Genomic DNA, 18,952 nt, shown 5'->3' with positions numbered 1-18,952 from the left:
GAGACCACTTGTGCAGGCTCCCCTGGCCAGAAGCCTGGCTGAGGAGTAAGAAGGGGGTCACTAAAGGGGCTCCCAGGATCGCAGGAGGGAAGGAGCTAGGGAAAGGCAGACTCACCACAGTTTACGGTGGGGAAAGAAATGAAATAGCAACCTCAATTTTCTGGATGATACTGGAAGCAAAGTCTCCCGGGGTTGGGGGGCAGGGGTGAAGATGGGAGGGGAAGTGGCTTGACAATATCAATTCCTGTTCAATACAGACACTGAAGGAAAACAGAAAGAAAATGATCAGGGGCAGGCATGCAAGATCTATCTGAAAATTCCCTTCCATGCATCTGTTTTAACAGACTCAAAAATAAGTTTATACGTAGTCAAAAGTGCTTTGGATGCATATCTTGTTAAACTAAAAACAATCATTTATGACAGGCCAACTCCACTCTCAAAGGGGAAGCAAGGGGCTTCCCTGGTGGCGCAGTGGTTAAGAATGCACCTGCCAGTGCAGCAGACGTGGGTTCGAGCCCTGGTCCAGGAAGATCCCACATGCTACAGAGCAACTAGGCCCATGCGCCACAACTACTGAGCCTGCGCCCTACAGCCCACAAGCCACAACTACTGAAGCCCACATGCCTAGAGCCCGCGCTCCGCAACAAGAGAAGCCACCGCGACGAGAAGCCCGCGCACCGCAACGACGAGTAGCCCCCACTCACCCGCAACTAGAGAAAGCCCGCGCACAGCAACGGAGACCCAACACAGCCAAAAATAAATACATAAATAAATAAATTTATATTTTAAAAAAGAGTTTGAGAGAACCAACACTTTTCAGTTCTCCAAAAAGCAATGTTTGCTTCAATTCCTTAAAATTAAGTGTTGGATATTTTGTGAGTATACAGTATATTAATAAAGTCACATTTCAAAAGGAATGAAAGGTTGTAAAAAATTACGGTTAAATCTCTCATTGCCGAAGATTTTCTCTTAAAAGCCAAACATCCACCCAATTTAAATGTTCCGTTTTATAACACACTGTACATCGAGCGTTCCTCCCCCTGAACGGCTTCAATGACCACAAGCTGAGCCAGACGCTAACGTCTGATGGGGCCCATCGTGCTCTGCTCGTCTCCTGCCAGCCAGTCAAGCGGCACCGGTGCAAAGACAGCGCCAATTCCTGTAAACAACCTCCATGCCTGTTACTGAGTGGTCCGAAAATAAATGAATCTTACTGCTATATTTCACAAGTCAATACTCATGAACGCAGACAAGCGAGTATGAATACTGCTTTTAATTTTTTGGTGTAAGAGGTGGCTCTATTTAATTAAGTTCCTTTTATAACAGCAACATCACCGTTTCCATTTAGATTTTGCTCAAGTCCAATGAGCACTGAAGGGCAACCAAAGACGAGAGGGAGTGGGGTATTTCCTGAGGTTGAACCTTTAAATCTCACCTATGGTCCCAAGTCATCACTGTTGGTTTTCTATTTTACTTTCTTTTAGGGCAAATTATCAGAAGTCGACTGTAGTAACACACTTTCCCCGCAGAGGCCTTCTTTTCTATCCATTGTTGGTATAATTTACTACTCAGATCTGTTTAGAGAGTAACTTTAGGAAGGTGGCCTCCTCAAGCCATCTTTTCCACAGGAGTTGGCAGGGCTGCCCAGGAATGATGTTACAGGCACGGCACAAAATGCCAGAATGACTGCATATCACATACAAGAGATGAACCTGAAACCGTTACCTTCACCTCCGCAGCAGCTCAAACACTGACATGTATAGTAGCCCACACACATACCACAAGGCACTCAAATGAAACGATCCATAAGCTCAGTAGCAATACTGGCATCGTAAACTTTTAAGTCCGTATTAACTGTGACTATTCTTAGATTTTTTTTTTTTTTTTTTTTTTTTGTGGTACGCGGGCCTCTCACTGCTGTGGCCTCTCCCATTGCAGAGCGCAGGCTCCAGACGCACAGGCTCAGCGGCCGTGGCTCACGGGCCCAGCCGCTCCGCGGCACGTGGGATCTTCCCAGACCGGGGCTCGAACCCGTGTCCCCTGCATAGGCGGGCGGACTCTCAACCGCTGCGCCACCAGGGAAGCCCTATTCTTAGATTTTTATGCATCAAATTCTGTTTTCCTAAAATTAGCATTTAGGTCATATTACCATTTAAAATCCATGAAAATGCAAGCTGCAGAACTTTCACTGATTCTTAAGGCTCAATAACTGGCTCGTAATTGACATTCTGATGCTGCTGACCTGCTTTTCTGTCGTCTTCCTAACTGTCCAGAACATTCTCCAAGTGTTTTTCTTTTCCTCATCACATCACTTTGGAAGAACACATGCTGTCTTGGTTACCTAATCAGGTGGAGGGCAGCAAAGTGACCAAAATGTACCGCGACCCGTTGGCTACAGATCAACTTAACGTTTTGTAAGCGGAGGAGTGTCCATTTAGTTCTTTAAAAGAGACATGACAGAAATATTAGCAAGGACATACACCTGTCGGGTTAGATATGGACTGAACTCTCACCCCACAAGTGTGATTTCTGCAAACAGGTGCTGGACCTCCTCAGCTCAGGGCCTGCTGCATGATCACTGCCTGTGTTGCTTCGGAGAATTTGAAGAGAAAATACAAAATGTTGGAGAATTATTTCCCAAGGACAGGGAAAGTACTAAATATAAACGTGATTTATAAATCACTAAAACAAAGATCAATCGGGGTATATTTTTGTTTACAATAAACAGAGACCCAGGAATTCATTTTTCTGAGCAGATCCCAATTGTAGTGATTTTGTTGCTCTCTCCAGCAACAATTTTTAGGTATAAAACAGTGCAAAATCATGTATTAAGTGTGTTTTACTAAAATTCATAATAAATGACATTACTAGATACCTCAATTCCCCCACAGAATAGAATTTTTTTAAAGTTTTCTAAGACCTCAGTTTACCTAGTTCTCTCTCTTTTTTTTTTTTTTTTTTGGCGGTATGCGGGCCTCTCACTGCTGTGGCCTCTCCCGTTGCGGAGCACAGGCTCCGGACGCGCAGGCTCAGCGGCCACGGCTCACGGGCTTAGTTGCTCCGCGGCATGTGGGATCTTCCCGGACCGGGGCACGAACCCGTGTCTCCTGCATCGGCAGGCGGACTCTCAACCACTGCGCCACCAGGGAAGCCCTACCTAGTTCTCTTACACCGGCATTTTAACTCCTATTTGGGCATTTGGCCTAGTCTGTCTCCTCGCCCACCATTATTTACACTCCTTTAAAACAAAATACACTGACGCAAAACATAAAATACAAAAAAGCTCTATTTGTGATTTGAAAGCATTTGATACAATTTAGGTTTGAGACAGGACAAGTGATCCTCAGTAAAAAGCCAGGAAGACTGTAATGTTCGGGACAAGGATATGTTACGTCTCCGACTCTGACCCTGAGCTAATGGAGGGAGGACAGGCAGAGATCACGCCTACTTTTCTGGTATTTGTCATACTTACTCTCCAACAGGGGTGGTGCCTCAAGTTTTGCAACTGCTTTCAATACAAGCTATAAGAATTAAGATTTTCAAGTTTCTTTTGCTCACCTCCTAGCTCAGTTACTCCTACAGAAAAAAATGGCACATAACCCCTCGCAGACACAAACCACTCACTGAAACGCGGACCCCGCAGGCCCCTTGTGCAGGTTCACACTCCCTGCGACGTAAGGGGAGACATTTGGTGTTTCAGTGTAAGTGCTCTTCCCTTCCATCTCCTTCTTAAGGAAGAGTTTACACTTAAGAAAAACAGCAAATGTTGACAAAAGACACCAAGAAGACGGCCTTGCCACCAAAAAGGTAAAAGCAGAAGCTATTACAGCAATGGGTAAACAGACCATGGGTGATTGAAAGCTGGCTATATTTCATTTCAAAAGGCTTTATGTGATTCTTATTCTTTGTTTACAGTTGATTTGTCTTTCTAGTTTGTGTCTCACTTGTGGTTATACAAAAACTACTTGGCATTTGTTAAGCACAGACCTAATGACAGGGCAGATGATCCAGAAATGCAGACATCCAGAATAAATGACCCTGGGGTCAAAAACTGGCTGTGGATATGTATATTATTCTAAGAACTCAAAAAAGAATAAACTTATCTGAACTGTTGTTCCCTCTTCTTTCTTTCCCAAAAGTTAATAGATATAATGATAAACACAAAAATTATTCTCTCAGTAGAACCACTTAGACACTAATGCAAGTTAAATTCTATGATAACCCACATCAACAGATCTTTTAATGGAGCTAGAATTTCACACAGTTAAATACTGCTTAAAATAAGTGGGCCTATGCTTAAAAGCGGGACCCTAAATGGGCAGCAAAGAGAAAATGCAAAGGGGAAGTCGGTGGTAGTGACCTGACCTACAATAAACTGAACCTACCTTATCGTTTTTATTAAGTAAAACCTCTCAGGAGGAGAATATGACAGAAGAAAAAATTCCAAACAATCCTCTTCGCCTAAGCTCAGTATGATTCGAAGAGTGGCGACCATCACTGCATTATTTTACAACATGAGATACTGAAAACTGTCAGCAGCTACATTGTGTATTTCTAAGGTTCAATACGCAGTCTCAAAAGAACGAAGTTTTTTTTTTTTTTTTTTTTTTTCAGTACGTGGGCCTCTCACTGTTGTGGCCTCTCCCGTTGCGAAGCACAGGCTCCGGACGCGCAGGCTCAGCGGCCACGGCTCACGGGCCCAGCTGCTCCGCGGCACGTGGGATCTTCCCAGACCGGGGCACGAACCCGCGTCCCCTGCATCGGCAGGCGGACTCTCAACCACTGCGCCACCAGGGAAGCCCAAGAACGAAGTATTTTAAAAGGAACCACACTTCTGCTCAGACAATTAAAACACCTTTACAACTGACCGAATCAAAAAGAGAATTAAGAAAATAAATGGGGGTCCCGCACGGCAATGGAAGAGCACACTGCATGAACTCAACGATGCTCAGACTGCGGCAACACTCTCCACGAATACAAATAACTAAGAGCCTCTACTTGTACATCATTTTAATTTACTTTTCTTTTTCTGTTGTTGTTGGCCGTGCCGTGGGGCTTGCAGGGTCTTAGTTCCCCGACCGGGGTGGTGGTGGGGGGGGGGGGGGAGACCAGGCCCCAGCAGTGAAAGCACCTAACCACTGGACCACCAGGGAATTCCCTTCACAGTGTTTTAGAAAGCAGGTTAACATTAGATTTTAGCAGGTCAACAAGATTTTAACATACACAGCAAACTACGTATCAAACCACATTGAAAGTCATATGACTAGAACGCTTTAAAACATTTAAAATGTATCTTTTCTTTCTTATTTTAAATGAAGACTGAGAAAATTTCCCAGGAATGGGAGGTTTTTCCTTTGTGAAGCAAGTTTTAGGAACAGAAAGACAATTACAATGCCTTCTGACTTTAAACTCAGAATGCACATTTTCAAAAGCGTCGCACCATGTATCTCTCATTACAGACTAAAAATAAACTTTTAACTTAATGAGCTACTCAAAGGCTTTTACTTCCCTTTCCTGACCTTGACAGCTTTCCCTTGCAATGCACACATTTTAATAATAATAAAACATTACTAGCATTTTAATATTTATAATGAAAAATTCACCCAAATAACCTAAAAGTTATCACTTTAAAGCCCAAAATGGTGATTCATCTATCAATTAACTTCATTTTAAGAGAACTCCAGACACTTAGATTATTCAAAATAATGTACTCTGTATAAGGAATAATATGCTCATTTCAAAAAATGTTAGTGTTGCTTGCCGTCAGCTTCCTGCCATCAGAAGGATGTGTTTTCTGTCTGAGGGAGTTCTGACCACTCAGAAAAGGGTATGCACTTGGCGTCTTGCTACCGCTTTCACCCTCACCCTGGTAATGAATGCCGTCACGCATACCAAAATGTTAAATCAGCAAACACCACATAAAGCCTAAATAAGACAGCTAACTTTAACTCGGCTAAGGGGCAAAACCCTGAAAAGGTGGTTACTAGTAAACTGCTCGGTAGAAGGAAACCTGAAGAGCAGCCCCGGCTTCTCAGACGTATATAAACAGACACGGCGCCTCTGCTTCTGACTTACTACTTTAACTTTAAAAATCGCAAGTCATGCAGCTTTATAGTTTTACTGTGAACTGGTCCTACTTTTGAGCCTCAGCACGTCGAATAAAACATTAACTTTAGGCCAAACTGTTACCGTTTCTCTCATCTTGTCAAGAGTTGGCCTTGGTGTGCTGAAACTGAGTAAAATCCATCTACTCAATCCAAAATAGGCATTGAAAAGGAAAAACCCCAAATACTTTCTCATATCCTGAGGAATAAAGAAACAATGCAAAGTGAGTCCAAATCAGGGGTTATGACACCAAAGGTATACAACAGCTGGAACACAGATGGGACTGCCTATTACACAGTCACACAATGGAGTACAATCACTTGATCAAAAGGCAAGAAATGAGAATGTAGTTTGTCAATAGAAAAGGACTGGTAAAAAAGTGGTGTCTAGGACATGGATTTTCCACTTAACATAGAGGTATGACACCCCCCTCCCCACCCCATTTTGCTCATATACCATTATACTTTTAGTAACATTTAAGGTACAGGCATTATTCAGAAATTCCTCTTAACACACGGGTGATCAATCAACTACGGCTCTGGGTAACAACATACCACCAAAGTTTTTAGCCCAGACTGTCAGCTCCCACCTTGGCTTCACACTTGTGTCTTTTGAACTATACCTGCAATCTTCATGGCTACAGGATCTTCTGAAACTGGAACCAGCCCTTCCTTGACTTCGGCCTGCTTTTCAGAGACCAGGGAAGATGTGGCAGGAGGGGAATACTTAGTTTCCATGGAAACCACAGGCAAGGAGGAGGAGCAGGAGGCAGAGGGCTTAGAATCATGAAAAAGACTGGCCCACGACTTGGCGGGCTGACTCTGACCGGCAGGGGCGGTGGCTGCCGCAGAGGCCGGGGTGTCCGCGGGAGGGGGGCCGCTCTCGGCCTTGGCGGGGTCCGAGTCCGAGCTCTCCACAGTGTGCAACTCCACCCCGTTGGCAGCTGTGCCCTCACCCAAGGATTCAAGTATTTGTCCGTTAGTGACTCCAAGGTTCTCAGTAGTATCGGTCCCAACGGCAGGCTGAGCCACAGCTGTCCTCAACAGGGTGTCCCTGCTGGCCTCTGCAGGGAGGTGAGAGGGCTCCAAGTTGGCCCCGGGGCAGCCCTCAGGCTGCCCTGCAGTCCTGGCCCCGCTGTCAAGGGCTCCGGGGAAAGAACCAGCAGGCACTGCGTCGCTGACGAAGTCCGTGGTGTCCTGGGGGCTGCCCCAAGTCCTGGGTGTCCCCACGGGGGGCACGTCACCCATCGAGTCCACATCCTCCGTGCCGACACTGTTGGGGACTGCTGGGCCGGCGTGGCCATTGACCAGGGCTTCTGTGGAAGGACCACCCTCGCCGCCGTCTTTCAAGTAACTGTAATATCCAGGGGGGCGTTTTTTCTTCTTTTTACGCTCCCTTTGTCCAAGACCACCCGAGACGCCATCATTCTCTAAAACTTCCGCCTCCACGTTAGAGCTGCCATCCAGGGCGAGGGCAGAGCCTGGGTACTGGCAGTCAGCTGAGCTGTAGTTCACTTCTTTATCGATGTCACTGGGGATCTTTCTGGAAGTCGTGCAACTAAGGATAAATTCCGGGGCCTGAGGATTCAATGTGCTTGAAATACTGTAGGTGGGAGTTCTCAGCAAAGCATCATTGGGTTCAATTACTTCATTAACACCAAATTCAATTCTCTGACAGTCCTGCCCTGTTTAGAAAGAAAATGATCAGTAAACATCCCATTAGTTAAGAACACAGCTATACAGACTATAAAAGTCTCAGTAATTATGTCTTTTTGAAAATGAAACCTAGAGTCTTGTAGTAATTAACGAAGCTAGGACATTTCATTTCTGTGCTGAATAAATAATCTGCTGAAATAAATAATAACCACAAAATTATATTTAACCTGGGGATATGAAATACAGAAGCCTGTATTTATTTTCCACTTTCAGGGTAGCTAAGGGAGACTTTCAGAAGGTAGAAATTAAAACAGAATTATAACAGAAAACAAATAATATTCTGCCTACCTAAACACATCCCTCCATAATGATATCTGACTTTATTAGCTGACTCTGTAAGCCTGAGACAAGGGCATATGTATCTTGGAAAACTTAATTTTAAAAAACCAAGAAGACCAACACGGGGACTTAAAAAGCAACGCCATATATCTATACACGGCTCCTCTAATTCATGGAATTTACTAATCCCCAAAATATCAATTACACAAAAGCACTCTTTCAAATTATCCATCTCCCGGATCTTCTCTACTGACAACCTTAACTGAAGTCCAAAAATGGCCTTACATGAGTGCATGTGAATTCTACTAAATTAATTCATACTGGACTAACTCCATGGGTAACAAAGGTACTTCCCAAAATCCCAAAAAGATAAAGTTAGGACTGCAAACCTTTAAAAATCTCCTTGCAATCCTTCAATTACTTTCTCCCCACTGACAACCATCGACACGTTCTATCCATTCTAACATGGACATTTTTCCATAGGTAACATCTCAGAAACTAGGTTGAGTTTTAGAATCAACTGAGCCTTTCAGTGGACCCCGAGCACCAATGTCATCTTGTACCTGACGAAGTAGTTAATACACTTGGAAGCTAAGGGAAGGACACGTGCTTTGTCACTCATTTTTCGTGCATAACTGAAGATTTCTCCAAGTCTAGCACAAGAGCCCCACTTTCTTCTTCCCAAGGTACGTATTTCAAGGAAACAAACAAACAAAAAATCACCATACCAAAATAATCATATTCTATTAACAAAACTGAATATATTTTACTTTGGAAGTGTTTTTAGAGAAGAAAAAACAGCCCCACAGAGGGGCCAGGTCCCTAAACAGTTTCCTAATTCTCCATCTGTTTTGATATCACACGCCCTGCAGGTGGGGGGAATACAACAGCCTGACAAACAAAAAGTTCCCGAAAAAAGAATACTAATCATGGTTATGCCTAACAGCAGGCTTTACTATAAAGCCACCGATAGGACAATTTGAATCCTTTGGTCCCTGAGAGCTGGTCGGTTGTTTCCTTATTTTGAGAACAATCACCACGGAGAAATTGATTTCTCTATTATTATACCTAAAAGTGAACTGTCCAGTCTGCTTCCAGGTGTCCCCTATCCTGTGAGGTTTCAAGGGTACAGTGGACTGAAATGGGTGTCCCTGAAGAAGGGAAGGGCATCGGCATGAGGAGGCTGCCCTGTGGAGACTGCTCGTGAATCACTAAAAATTAGTATGCGCTGTATCATGCAGTGCGTGCCAGATTTTGATTATTTCTGATAGACACAGTGCCTTCCACATCTCAATTCTTAATCTTATCGTTATCATACAACATTCTAGAATGTGATGTGACATTAACGGAGCCATTTCAATACGCTACAGCTGTCCTCAAAACATTTACCCAACAAAGTATCTGATCAAGTCCCTGCAAGTCCCATCCCCACCCAGAACAGCTCCTTTTCCTACTCAGGAACACTGGCCGCGGGCACACATGTGCAATGCACTCCAGGGCAGAGGAGTCAGGCCAGAAGAGCGGAGGGAGGCCTGGAGGCTCCCGAGCACCGGGTCGCGCAGGCAGTGGATTTGCCGAGGGAAGGAGAACCAGCTCAAGTAAAACAACTCCACCCTAACACGGCACTGCTCAAAGTCTGCGCACTGGAGCACACACGGTACGGTGGCCTGGGGGGCCCGGATGGGGTCCCGGAGTCTGCAATGTTCTGAGGCCCCCAGGTGATTCTCATGCCCAGGACTGTCTCAGAGCTACTGCTTAAGTGGCTTCCTCGGCTGATTTCTCCGATCAACTCTTAGTGAGTCAATTCAACAATCATGGAGCACCTAGCTATGTGCAAAGCTCTTATTATTGGGGAGGGAGGTGTGGTACAAAGCTAAGGCAAGGTCTCTGTCTCAAGGAGTTACATCTACGAGGGAGACAAACATTTAAGACGGGACATGACAATGCAGAGGGTGGGTAAGATGAGGCCTCAACAGCTTTACAAAAAGAATGCTTCCTGACACAGGGAAAAAGAGACCTACTTCGATCAGAGAAGCTAGAGACAGGTCAGTAGAATCGACAGGATAATTGGATGGGGTGGGTGGTGAGAAGTAGGGGCTATTTCCCGCTTTGGGAAGTGACTTAAAAGGACAGCAGTATAAAAGGCACGCCGCGCAGGAGTCCCCGCCAAGAGCGTGCGTCGCTGGCTACGGTGGGCCGCAGAACAAATCCCTCTAGCGTTCATCCAAAACCACCCTGAGGGCCTACAGCACGGCAGACACTACACTGTGCAGCTGCTAAACACAGAAACGGCTGAGCTGTGCTCTCTGCCACCCACAGCTGACCTCCACCTACAGACCGAGGCAGAGTGAGCCAGCACTGCAGGAGAAACAAAAGTGACGGAAACAGAGCAGAAGAGGCCTTGGAGAAAAGGGGCCTTTAAGCTGGCCTGTCACTAACAGTGTGAGCAGCAGTGTTTTTGGAGGATTAAAAGGTGGACTTGAGAAGAGAGAGGAGAGAATGGAGAAAAAGAGCCAAGAAGGGGCTTCCCTGGTGGCGCAGTGGTTGAGAGTCCGCCTGCCGATGCAGGGGGCGCGGGTTCGTGCCCCGGTCCGGGAAGATCCCACGTGCCGCGGAGCGGCTGGGCCCGTGAGCCATGGCCGCTGAGCCTGCGCGTCCGGAGCCTGTGCTCCGCAACGGGAGAGGCCACAACAGCGAGAGGCCCGCGTACCGCAAAAAAATAAATAAAAATAAAAACCTGCTTTTTATGGGAACATATGTATACGTATAACTGATTCACTTTGTTGTAAAGCAGAAATTAACACACCATTGTAAAACAGTTATACTCCAATAAAGATGTTTAAAAAAAAAAAAAGAATGCACCTGCCAATGCAGGGGACACGGGTTCGAGCCCTGGTCTGGGAAGATCCTACATGCCGTGGAGCAACTAAGCCCGTGTGCCACAACTACTGAGCCTGCGTTCTAGAGCCCGCGAGCCACAACTACTGAGCCCACACGCCACAAATACTGGAGCCCGTGCACCTAGAGCCCAAGCCCCACGGCAAGAGAAGCCACCATAACAAGAAGCCCGCACACGGCAATGAAGAGCAGCCCCGCTCAGCGCAACTAGAGAAAGCCCACGCGCAGCAACAAAGACCCAACGTGGCCAAAAATAATTTTTAAAAAAAGAGCAAGAAGCGTAACTGAGCAGGGATGCCAGCCTAGGAGGAGGGCTGTGGCGAGAGAGAAGGAAGTGGATTAGAGGTGAGTGACACTGGAACAGGGCGGGAGGGGGGGGGGGTCAGACGAGGGGAGGAGGGGGAGGTGCAGCCCCACCTCCAGCCTCAGCGACTGGGAGGATGGTGAGGCCAGTACCTGGACGAGGACGGAAGGACTATTCTGACAGGGAGAATAAAGAGACATCTGTTAAGCACTGAGTGAACACCTGTGGCTCACCTCCTATGCGCCAAGTACACGAAGACAGGGAGAACCTCGACCCACAGGTAACAAAGCCACTCTGGAGGCTGGGCGGCCCTGCAAGGGCACGTGGGTCCCTGTTGCATCGCTGAGTTTACTGCCGTCCTAAGTCGTCCTTGGAACTGTTCTCTCCCTTACGTTCCTTACAAAGTTGCTGATAACTTTAGATGTAATCACTTTCTCATTTTATTATAGACAGAAAGTTTACAGAGTCTTTCCTGGGTTTATATTTAAATCTAAACTATAATAAAACCCTTTCACAGGTCAGACAGGGCTAAAGAAACAGGGAACCAAATCCCTGCTCTCAAAGAAAAGGTTAGGCTTTTAGCTTCTCCAAGGCCAGCAGGGACCTTTAACACAATGCAAACTGAAAAATGGTCTAACGGGTTTGACGTGCGCAAGGCCCCTGCCGTCAGTAACACTGGGCACTTAAAGAATACGAAAGGGCTGCGCCATCTCCACCGACCGGCTCAGTGTCTGCGACAGAGGCAATCAATCAATCAATCATAACAGGCCAAGAGTCAATCAATAATAACAGGCCAAGAGGTGAAGAGGTCACCTGAATTCCCAAGAGCCTTGGTGACAGACGGGAACATAAACACAAACTGCAGGACAACAGACCCGAGCTGAACCAGGCAGAAAGCACGTGCTCAGAGAATCGCCAGCTCTGGACCCAGCAGCCAGCGCATCCAGAGAGGAAGCTCACCTCAGAACCTTTACAAAGAGCTTTGGCTGTGAAGGAATATATATCTGTGTCACTGAGGACTGTCAGGAAAAAACAGAAATGAGCAACTATTTCCTTAACTCACCTTTGCACGTCTGGCTCTCTGAAGCACAGAACAAACTTTAATTCATCCGTCAAAGTGGTTCGGTGATTGAATCTGCTATAGCTTACGGCAAAAACACCAGGCAATAAGGGAATGCTTATCCAAAAGGTATGGACCAACAGAACACCGCTTCCAGGAAGCCTGCCCACCCAGCACACACGTCAGGGAATGAAGGAGAGCACAAGCTTACCATCGGGCAGCTCACCAGCGGCCTGTGCGCCACACAGAACTGCTCCACCGTACGGAGGAAGCTGCACAGGGAATCGGAAAACAAATTTTAATTCAACAAATTGTTAAAACACAAAACATGCAATTTCATTAAAGCAACCTTCATTAAAGCACTTTATCCATGCAACTTCTCGTGACATTTTAACAAAATAACACAGACGGAGAGACAGTAAGATTAAACATCTTCATTTTAAAACACCATTGGAATGCTTTCAAACATTCATTGTTAATAAACAGATCCAAAAATGAAAGCAAAAAATAAAAATGGGCTCCAATGGACATGTCAATCCAGTACAATAAAAGGCTCACGACACACCCTTCATTTCACAGGAGGTGCAGACTGCCCACGAATGCAACAGGGCCTGTCTTTCTCCGTCCGCTAGTAGAGAGTCTCCGTGACCATCTGCGCTTGACGTTCACCATCACCATACGTCCACTCAGCCAGACGCAGGAACCAGGCCCAGGGGCAGAGAGTGGACAAAGCCTGGGAATCGTGGCTCCCTTTTTAACAGGGTGCCGTAGATAACTGAATTAACGGCCAGTGATCACATTCCTTGTTTGGAAGAGAGAAAGCAAAATAGCAGGTGTCTTGAGCTCCTTGTAAATGCAGGAAGGTATCATGAATATACCCAAATTTTCCTTCCTAGCTATTCCATAATCCTTAGAGGAGTCAGAAATGTTTCAAATGGATATGTCTGAGATGAGAAAGTTTAGGATGGGAAGGGGTAAGGTAAGTGGACGTATAAGTGCTACCTGAAAGCAGAACAAAAGAACACAACAATTGTCGATACACCCTAACGCAGAACTTCTCGAAGTCTGCACACTGCAGCTCACACAGTACAATGGCCTCGGGGGCCTGGACGGGGTGCCAGCGTCTGCGATGCTCAGAGGCACCCACGAAATCTCAAGCTCACGACCGTCCGGGAGCTACTCAAGCGGCTTCCTCGGCTGCTTTCTGCAACCGCCTTACTAAGTCAATTCAACAACCACAGACATAAAAGTTCTCCCCTGCGAGAATTAATGACAAATAAGAAGCTAAGAAAACAAAGGCAGATTTGAAAGGAACTGACCGCTTTCTGGACGTGAGAGCAGCGCAAGCTTCCACCACACGGGGGCACCCCAGCATTCATCACGGCAAAGCCCAGGTGGGCTGCCCTCGGCCTGGCACCTGCAGCGCAAGACCAACCCACACACCCAAACGCTCACACCCGGTGCCCCAGCATTCGCCTCTGGTATGGACACACGGAGCAGAAAGGTGAGTGTGGGGAAGCCACAAATCAGGGTGGTGTCCCTCGGCAGTCACGAAGGATGTTTAGCAAACGCCCATACACAGAACTGCCTTTTTGTTTCCATCAGTGATACTGGGGTGCCCCCTGGTGAAGAAATTACACAGTTGTAAGGTGCTCAAAGTATTTTACTTTGTTTTTTAAAATCACACTGCACTTCCACAAAATCTAGGGAGTGGCAGAGGCAGGGCCTGAAAACAGAGCACCTGGCACTCCCGGGCAATACTACCACTTTCTGTCAGTGTGTTTAAAACACTTACTTTGATTTACTAATCTGGTAAGTGCAAAATTGTGCGAATTACTGAATGTTGGAGTGAGTTCAGGCCCAGAAAAAATGTGTTTTATTTTTACTCTATAGCCTCATACATGGCGCCTCTAATTCAATGAACCTCTGTCGCTTGTAAGATGCCCCTTAGTCTGTGCTAAGTGGATATAATAAACATACAGCGGAATAAAAGTGTAAGACGTGTTCAAAGTTCTCATAGTTACTTATAAGAATAAAGAATTTTAAAAGCACAGGAAAAATGTAAAATCTCACACACAAATGCAAACTGAGCAGTGTACAAAATGGAAATCTAATTAAATTAGATTCAAAATCAAACTGACTCCGTCTGAAAATAGCGCTACCACACTGTGAGGTCAATACTTGGGCCCGTCAATAAGAAGGTAATATTTTAAAATCTTTTTGGTGCTGCCACTAGTTATTGTGCTCTCTCTGTAAGACCCTCACAAACCTTGAATCTCCCCTCTGAAATCCCGGTGAGACACCAAACCACTGAGAATAGCCGTCTTCACTCTGCATCACTATCCATACCGCCCCCCCCACACACACACCTCTCAGCTTGGGCTATGCTATCCCGGGCTTGTTCATTCCACGGCTGCTTGAGGTGTACGAGTTGCCCAATGTGGAGTTTCTGGAAAGTTTCAAGAACAATAAGCATTCTCTCCTTAGTTTTGAACACCAATATAACAGGATTATGACTGGAGCTCAAAACACCCTTATTCAGGAAGTATCCTGTATATATTTTCCAGCTGGAGAAATTCATGTTTAAATTGCCCTGGCTGATCAACTGCAAGACAGCTTTAGAAAAGATACCAAAACTCTCAGTTGAGAGGGATGATGCTTTTGTAGGAAGTTAGACTACTTTTACATTTTAACACCCTGTATTTCTCAAATTTGGTTTCTTAGTCCTTGGTCCCAAGCAGAGAAAAAATACTTTAAAGTTCCTAATAGCCAAAAAAATATACCACACGGTTCTAATTTGTGCCATGGCCACATGGAAGGAATCGTGAAGGTATGAGGTGCAATTATTTTACCTTTGAGATGAAAGGTCAGACAAATGATTATGCAGTGGAATGAGATTACCGTTCCTCACCCGCCAATGCAACCACACACCACCCCCATTAAGCAGTCCATGCCCCAGGTGATGATATTACTGTTATAACCCAGCCCCCTGTGTTATAATAATTATACAGTGAGAAACAACTCAGCCTAATCATGTTAATTAGCCTGTGTTTCTCTTTTGCAGGTTACTGGACCATATGTGATTTTGATAGACAACACTTGTCATACCTCCCCCCAAACACTGATGACACACAACTATAGCTTCCACAAATAAAAAGTCTGGGGACGGGCTTCCCTGGTGGCGCAGTGGTTGAGAATCCGCCTGCCGATGCAGGGGACACGGGTTCGTGCCCCGGTCCGGGAAGATCCCACATGCCGCGGAGTGGCTGGGCCCGTGAGCCACGGCCGCTGAGCCTGCGCGTCCGGAGCCTGTGCTCCGCAACGGGAGAGGCCACAACAGTGAGAGGCCCGTGTACCCCAACAACAACAAAAAAAGGCACAATGAGATGGAGGAAACTGCCCAAGACCATCAAGCCTGTTTAAGTAGCAAAGAGGGAAAGGAACGCAGCTCTTTAGACTTGATATATGGTACATTCTCCATTTTCGTACCACAGGAAAGCCCAAGTTTTTATTCTGACACTTACTCGCAAACAGAAACTCCCCACACACACACACACACACGCACGCACGCACGCACGCACTCACTTGAGACAAGCTATAAGGTAGAGAATTGGGCTTTTATTGTTTTTTTAAACTCTTAATCACAAAGAGCACAGTTACAGCTAGACTGTGGTGTTCCCAGCAAGTACCACCATATTTTAGCGTGAGTCAAGACAGAAATTGTTTAAAATCTGAATCATTAGTATAGTACACAGAGTACAACCTCAATTAACACTAACACGTGGGGAATACAGGATTTGATTATGTTTGTCCTAATTAACTGTTTTTTTAAATCATTAAAGACTAAACTTCAATCCTTACTCCACAGAATTCTAAAATACATAGATACATTTTGCCTGAGGAAATACAATATACAATCTAGCTTTCACTATTTCCCAGCTCATATCCTTAGATTTCTTTTTTTTTTTTTGAAAATTTAGGATATACAATTAACCATTTTATTTATTTATAGAAATTTATTTACTTTATTTATTTTTGGCTGCTTTGGTTCTTCATTGCTATGCACTTCTTTGGCTATTCTTCAGTGCAGTGCACAGGCTTCTCATTGCGGTGGCTTCTATTGTTAAGGAGCACGGGCTCTAGGCACGTGGGCTTCAGGAGCTGTGACACACAGGCTCAGTAGTTGTGGCGCACGGGCTTAGCTGCTCTGCGGCATGTGGGATCTTCCCGGGCCAGGGCTCAAACCCATGTCCCCTGCAATGGCAGGCAGATTCTTAACCACTGCGCCACCAAGGAAGCCCCCTTAGATTTCTTAAAATTGTAACTGCTAACATCAACAAACATAAGAGACAGAGATGGCACTGAGCTGAATTCATTCAATTTCTAAAATAAAACCTGATATAAGCTTTATCTTCTCTGATATGTTTCTTTTTCCTAAAGTGGAGAAAACAAGTAATAAATCTTTCTTATATCTGCATAGCCTACATAATGCTTTCAATATGTTCTCATTTAATCCTACTTCCACATTCCTAAAAAATTTTATAATTCAAGAAGCCAAGGTGAAGAGCCAAGGACTTGCCAAGGTCACATGTAGGTGGCCCACCCAGACCCTAACCCTATTTTAAGCACTTAACTTCTCCTGCCCCATTTTAACAAACAAAAGAACTCCTCCATACATGAATAGCTAATATGCATGCAAATATCCAAAATTAAGGAATCTAAAAGGCTAGTTAGATTTCATTAAAAGTTAACTAAGGGGCTTCCCTGGTGGCGCAGTGGTTGAGAGTCCGCCTGCCGATGCAGGGGACGCGGGTTCGTGCCCCGGTCCGGGAAGATCCCACATCCGGGAACCCGTGAGCCATGGCCACTGCGCCTGCACGTCTGGAGCCTGTGCTCCGCAACGGGAGAGGCCACAACGGTGAGAGGCCCGCGTAATGAAAAAAAAAAAAAAAAAAAAAAAAGTTAACTAAGATTTTACTTAATATATAAACTTACTTCTCCCTTTTCTCCTTTTCAATGAAATTTCAACAGTCTTCATATTTAACACATCAATCTGAAAAAATGTTCCAGATAAGTTTCTATTAAACGAAAACAGCAACCATCAATCACATGAAGAGTGGACATAAAAGAGGACGTGGATGGAGATACAGCACAATCCTGTTCAGGAAACTATCATAGAGGTGTTAACTCTCCTACAAATTAATGCATAATTTTAAACACAATTCCAATTGAAATTTCAATAGGATTTTTCACGGAACCTCAAGTGCTGATCATAAATTCCTAGGGAAGAGTTATGGATGAATAAGAGACAAAATACCTGTAAGTATAAAAAGGCACCTGTCCTATCATAAGACTGATTATAAAGCTGCTGCAATTAAAACAGGGGGGGCCTTCCCTGATGGCGCAGTGGTTGGGAATCTGCCTGCCAATGCAGGGGACACGGGTTCGAGCCCTGGTCCGGGAAGATCCCACATGCCGCAGAACAACTAAGCCCATGTGCCACAACTGCTGAGCCTGCACGTCCGGAGCCCGTGCTCCGCAACAGGAGAGGCCGTGATAGTGAGAGGCCCGCGCACCGCGATGAAGAGTGGCCCCCGCTCGCCGCAACTGGAAAAAGCCCTCGCAGAGCAACGAAGACCCAACACAGCCAAAAATAAATAAATAAATTTTTAAAAATAAAATAAAATAAAAATAAAACAGGGGAACCAGAACCCACTGAGCCCATGTGGAGATGTACGGCCTGCCTGTGGCACCGCAGCAAAGGGTAAATGGTGCTGGGACAACGTGCTATTGCCATGGAGGGGGGAGGGTAACATCCCAGATACACACACGATCAACATCACAATCTCAGTTTCATTACATACTAAACTGAAAACAAAATCTTTAAAACTTTTTCAATGTCTTTGTTACCTCCAGGAAAAGAAGAATTTCTTAAAGGTGTTTTTTAAAAAACCCAAAATCCACAAATCATGAGGAAAAAAATCAATACATTTAACATTAAAACTTAAAAATGTACTCCCAAAGATTATTAATCCTATAAATCAATTTTAAAAAAGACAAGCCATTTGATAAAAATATGGACAAGGGATATAGACCAGGTAATTATCAGAAGAGTAGAAATCTACACTGCCAACAGACATATGAGTAATGTAATGGTGCTCAATTGTTTGTAATCTCGAAAATGCAAATTAAAATAATGAAAATCCATTTATTACTCATCAGATTAATAAAAGAATTTTTTTAGGGGCTTCCCTGGTGGCACAGTGGTTAAGAATCCACCTGCCAATGCAAGCGGACACGAGTTCACTCCCGGGTCCAGGAAGATCCCACGTGCCGTGGAGCAACTAAGCCCGTGCACCACAACTACTGAGCCTGCGCTGTAGAGCCCGCGAGCCACGACAACTGAAGCCCGCACGCCTAGAGCCCGTGCTCCGCAACAAGAGAAGCCACCGCAATGAGAAGTCCGTGCACGGCAACAAAGAGCCAAAGCAGCTCCAAAGAGAAGAGAAGAATTGTTTTAAAAAATGAGATCTAAAAACCCTCATGCACTGCTGATGGGAAGGGAGACCGTTAAAGCCACTTAGAAGGCAG

General features: G+C 45.3%; 1 protein-coding gene across 3 annotated transcripts in view; it reads right to left on the bottom strand.

Moving 5' to 3' along the window:
- The window catches only part of USP10 (ubiquitin specific peptidase 10), a 70,219-nt gene that overhangs the window by 19,743 nt on the left and 31,524 nt on the right, over window positions 1-18,952 (bottom strand). For 2 of the 3 annotated variants that reach the window (XM_067019807.1, XM_059043822.2), the window contains 2 exons: window positions 12,573-12,633; window positions 6,728-7,789 (listed from right to left, as the gene is read on the bottom strand). In XM_067019807.1, the coding sequence (XP_066875908.1) occupies window positions 6,728-7,789; window positions 12,573-12,633 (1,123 nt within the window). Of the gene's footprint in view, window positions 1-6,727; window positions 7,790-12,572; window positions 12,634-12,958; window positions 13,164-18,952 lie in introns of those variants that run through there. The other variant, XM_067019808.1, reaches the window with a different exon arrangement.

Source organism: Kogia breviceps, chromosome 18 (assembly GCF_026419965.1).
Source record: "Kogia breviceps isolate mKogBre1 chromosome 18, mKogBre1 haplotype 1, whole genome shotgun sequence".
NCBI lineage: Eukaryota > Metazoa > Chordata > Mammalia > Artiodactyla > Physeteridae > Kogia > Kogia breviceps.
This window is presented reverse-complemented; position numbering and strand designations above follow the sequence as displayed.